Source organism: Callorhinus ursinus, unplaced genomic scaffold (assembly GCF_003265705.2).
Source record: "Callorhinus ursinus isolate GAN/ISIS: 27379988/994484 unplaced genomic scaffold, GSC_fseal_2.0 scaffold106, whole genome shotgun sequence".
NCBI lineage: Eukaryota > Metazoa > Chordata > Mammalia > Carnivora > Otariidae > Callorhinus > Callorhinus ursinus.
Genome location: NW_027397168.1, coordinates 399,216 through 402,160, shown reverse-complemented (window position 1 = coordinate 402,160; position 2,945 = coordinate 399,216). Strand labels below are relative to the sequence as shown.

Genomic DNA, 2,945 nt, shown 5'->3' with positions numbered 1-2,945 from the left:
GGGGGCTGGGGGCCTGGACTCCTGGGTCTGAGTTCCCAGGCCGCCAAGGTGGAAGGGTGATCCAGCTGGAGCACTGCCTGGCCCACCCCATCCCTCACGCGCCCCAGTTATCTCGCATCCTGGGCAGGGGGAGGAGGTGACAGCAGTATATTTAGTCTCAGTCCACGCCACTTGTCTCAGTGTCCTCAGTCAAGTTTGAGCAGCCCGGAGGAGAACGAAGCCCCAGGGGCCTTCAAGGTCAGCCCGGACGTGCCCTCACTGACCCTCCAAGCGCCCCTTGCCCTTTCTCTGCCTCCTGCAAACCCTGGCCTGAGTCTCAGCATGGCGGACGAGTGAGTGCAGCTGGGTAACTCGGACTCCCGAGGCCTGAGGCGGTGGGAGGTGGACACAGGGCCTGAGAAGGGCGGTGGGGACGGGATCCCTGGGTGTCTGCACGAGGGAAGAGTTTGGGACTCAGACCCCCTAGGACCCAAGGATGGGGGAGCTGGTGGGCCGGAGTCCCTTAGACTGGACAGACACAGCCCCCTCATTAATCCCCCCTCCCTGTCTCTCCCTCCAGGAGCAGCGATGCGGTGAGAGGGGGCACCGGCCGGGGGCGACCAACGGGGGGGCCGCAGCAGAAAGGGGCCTGGGGCAGGAGTCTGCAACCCCAGGACACCGCGTGGTGGGGGGCTGGGGGGGCCCGGCGGTGACGCGGCTCCGTTCCCCCAACCCCAGGCGGAGTGCCCGCCCCCCGCTCCCACCCCGATCCGACGACGGTCCTCGGCCAACTACCGCGCGTACGCCACGGAGCCGCACGCCAAGGTGAGGGCGGGGCTGCGCGGGTCTCAGTTCCGAGTCCACAGAGGTGGGCGGCACCTAGGGGCGGGGGCGGGGCCAGAGCCTCAGATGGGGCGGGGCTTTGGTCGCGGGCGGAGCCTAGGAGGATGCCGCGCTTCAAGGGCGGGGTTTTGCAGAGGGAGGGCTCGGATTGGTGAGACCTGCCTATGGGCGGAGTTCCGTTGCCCGTGGGAACTGCGACTGCTTAGGGTAGAGAGGGCGGTGCCTAACCAGTCAGGGGCCAGGATTGGTGAATGGGGATGAGGGGCGTGGCTTCCCGTAGAGTCGTGGCTGGAGCTGGAGGCAGGCCCAAAGCTGGACCAGGTGTGAGGGAGTGGCTGTGAGCCCCCCCCCGCCCCCGCACCGTCCGTCTTCCATTCCCCGCCCTGATTGTCCCTTGCTCCATTCCACCCCGGCAGAAGAAGTCCAAGATCTCCGCCTCGAGGAAACTGCAGTTGAAGGTGCCGACGGGCCTGGAGGGGGCTCCTAGGTGTCCTCAGGGGGCAGAGCTTGGGGGTTGGGTGCATGGGGGGCGGGGCCTCCGTGGCGAGCGGGCGGGGCTTGTGGCAAGCCGCTTTGGAACGGTGGACCCGACCTTGAGGGGGAGTGTCTCTGCGGGACAGCTGACCGGGCCTGGGACTAGAGAGTGGGCTGTCCCGGCCAGGGCGGCTTCCCCGGTGCGGCGCGGCCCTCATCCGCTATCCCGGGGGGGCTGCGGCCCTTGGCCTCCCCTCCGCAGACCCTGATGCTGCAGATTGCGAAGCAAGAGCTGGAGCGGGAGGCGGAGGAGCGGCGCGGAGAGAAGGGGCGCGCTCTGAGCACGCGGTGCCAGCCCCTGGAGCTGGCCGGGCTGGGCTTCGCGGAGCTGCAGGTACCCGCTCTCAGAGGGACTCCTGCCCAGCTGGGGATCCAAGGTTCCTAATGTCCGGTCTTGCATCCTTGGGACTCACGGGTCTAGTCACTATGCCCCACTTCTGCTGGGGACCTTGGGGTCCAGTCTCCCAATCGTTACCCTCAGGAGTTCAGGAATATGGCCTGCAGCTGCCTACAGTCTCAAAATCCAGAGGTTGATTTCTCTAGTCCCAGTTCCATCAGATTCTCTGGACTCCTGGCTCCTAGCACCCTTTCTTCGAGCTGCCCCAGAGTCCAGCTTCAAACTATTCCTCCAGGACCAGATGTCCAGACCCCCAGCCCCTCCTCCTTCAGACTCAGGACTCGGGGTCCCCCTCCCACCACATATACCACCACTCCTTGACCAGGACTTGTGCCGACAACTCCACGCCCGCGTGGACAAAGTGGATGAAGAGAGATACGACGTGGAGGCGAAAGTCACCAAGAACATCACGGAGGTGGGGAGTATTGGGCAGTCTCGGTTTCTTCAGGGTAGGGTCTGGTGCCTGTCCCCTTGCAGCTGTGTGTGGTTGCAGACGCCAGGAGACCCAGGATAGCTCTGTGGGGCTGGAAGGGACGGGGCAGAAGAATGAGTGTAGAGTGGTTAGGGAAAGCTGTTCCAGGCAGACGGAACAGCATGCAAAAGCCAGGAGATGAAAAAGCGAAGATGTGTCTGTGGAAATGTGTAGCCGGAGCATCGAGTGTTGATGAGTGAGCTCAGGCATGGCTCAGGGAATTGCGGGATGCACACAGCTGCACCGGGATGTGTCAGTGTTTTGCAAAGAGGAGACGGGACAGATGGGGGGGGGGGGGGGACTTAGAGTTATTGGATGAGGCCCTTGGAATTTTTCCCGAAGGCGGTGGGAGCTGAGCCTGGATGAGGCCTCCATAGGCTTGGAGAGAGATAGGAGGGAAATGTAGGGTGAAAGCATGGGGCTGGAGGAGGTGGAGTGGGGAGGTCTCCACCTCCTCTTATGGCTGCTCCCAGATCGCAGATCTGACCCAGAAGATCTTTGACCTTCGGGGCAAATTTAAGCGGCCCACCCTGCGGAGGGTGAGGATCTCTGCGGATGCCATGATGCAGGCATTGCTGGGCGCCAGGGCTAAGGAGACCTTAGACCTGCGGGCCCACCTCAAGCAGGTGAAGAAGGAGGACACAGAGAAGGTGAGTGTGGCTGGGGCCAGGGAAGGGGGCGCTCAGAGGAGAGGGTGGGGGCGCAACAGTCCTAGGGGGC

The 2,945-nt window shown here is 64.0% G+C and overlaps 1 protein-coding gene across 1 annotated transcript in view; it reads left to right on the top strand.

Annotated features, from left to right (window-relative positions):
- Positions 1 to 170: 170 nt before the first annotated feature.
- The window catches only part of TNNI3 (troponin I3, cardiac type), a 3,442-nt gene continuing 667 nt past the window's right edge, over positions 171 to 2,945 (top strand). Inside the window, exons 1-7 of the mRNA XM_025849203.2 lie at positions 171 to 332; positions 560 to 572; positions 718 to 804; positions 1,239 to 1,280; positions 1,559 to 1,690; positions 2,079 to 2,168; positions 2,699 to 2,875. Coding sequence (XP_025704988.1) covers positions 322 to 332; positions 560 to 572; positions 718 to 804; positions 1,239 to 1,280; positions 1,559 to 1,690; positions 2,079 to 2,168; positions 2,699 to 2,875 — 552 coding nt within the window. The 5' untranslated portion in view covers positions 171 to 321. The remainder of the gene's footprint in view (positions 333 to 559; positions 573 to 717; positions 805 to 1,238; positions 1,281 to 1,558; positions 1,691 to 2,078; positions 2,169 to 2,698; positions 2,876 to 2,945) is intronic.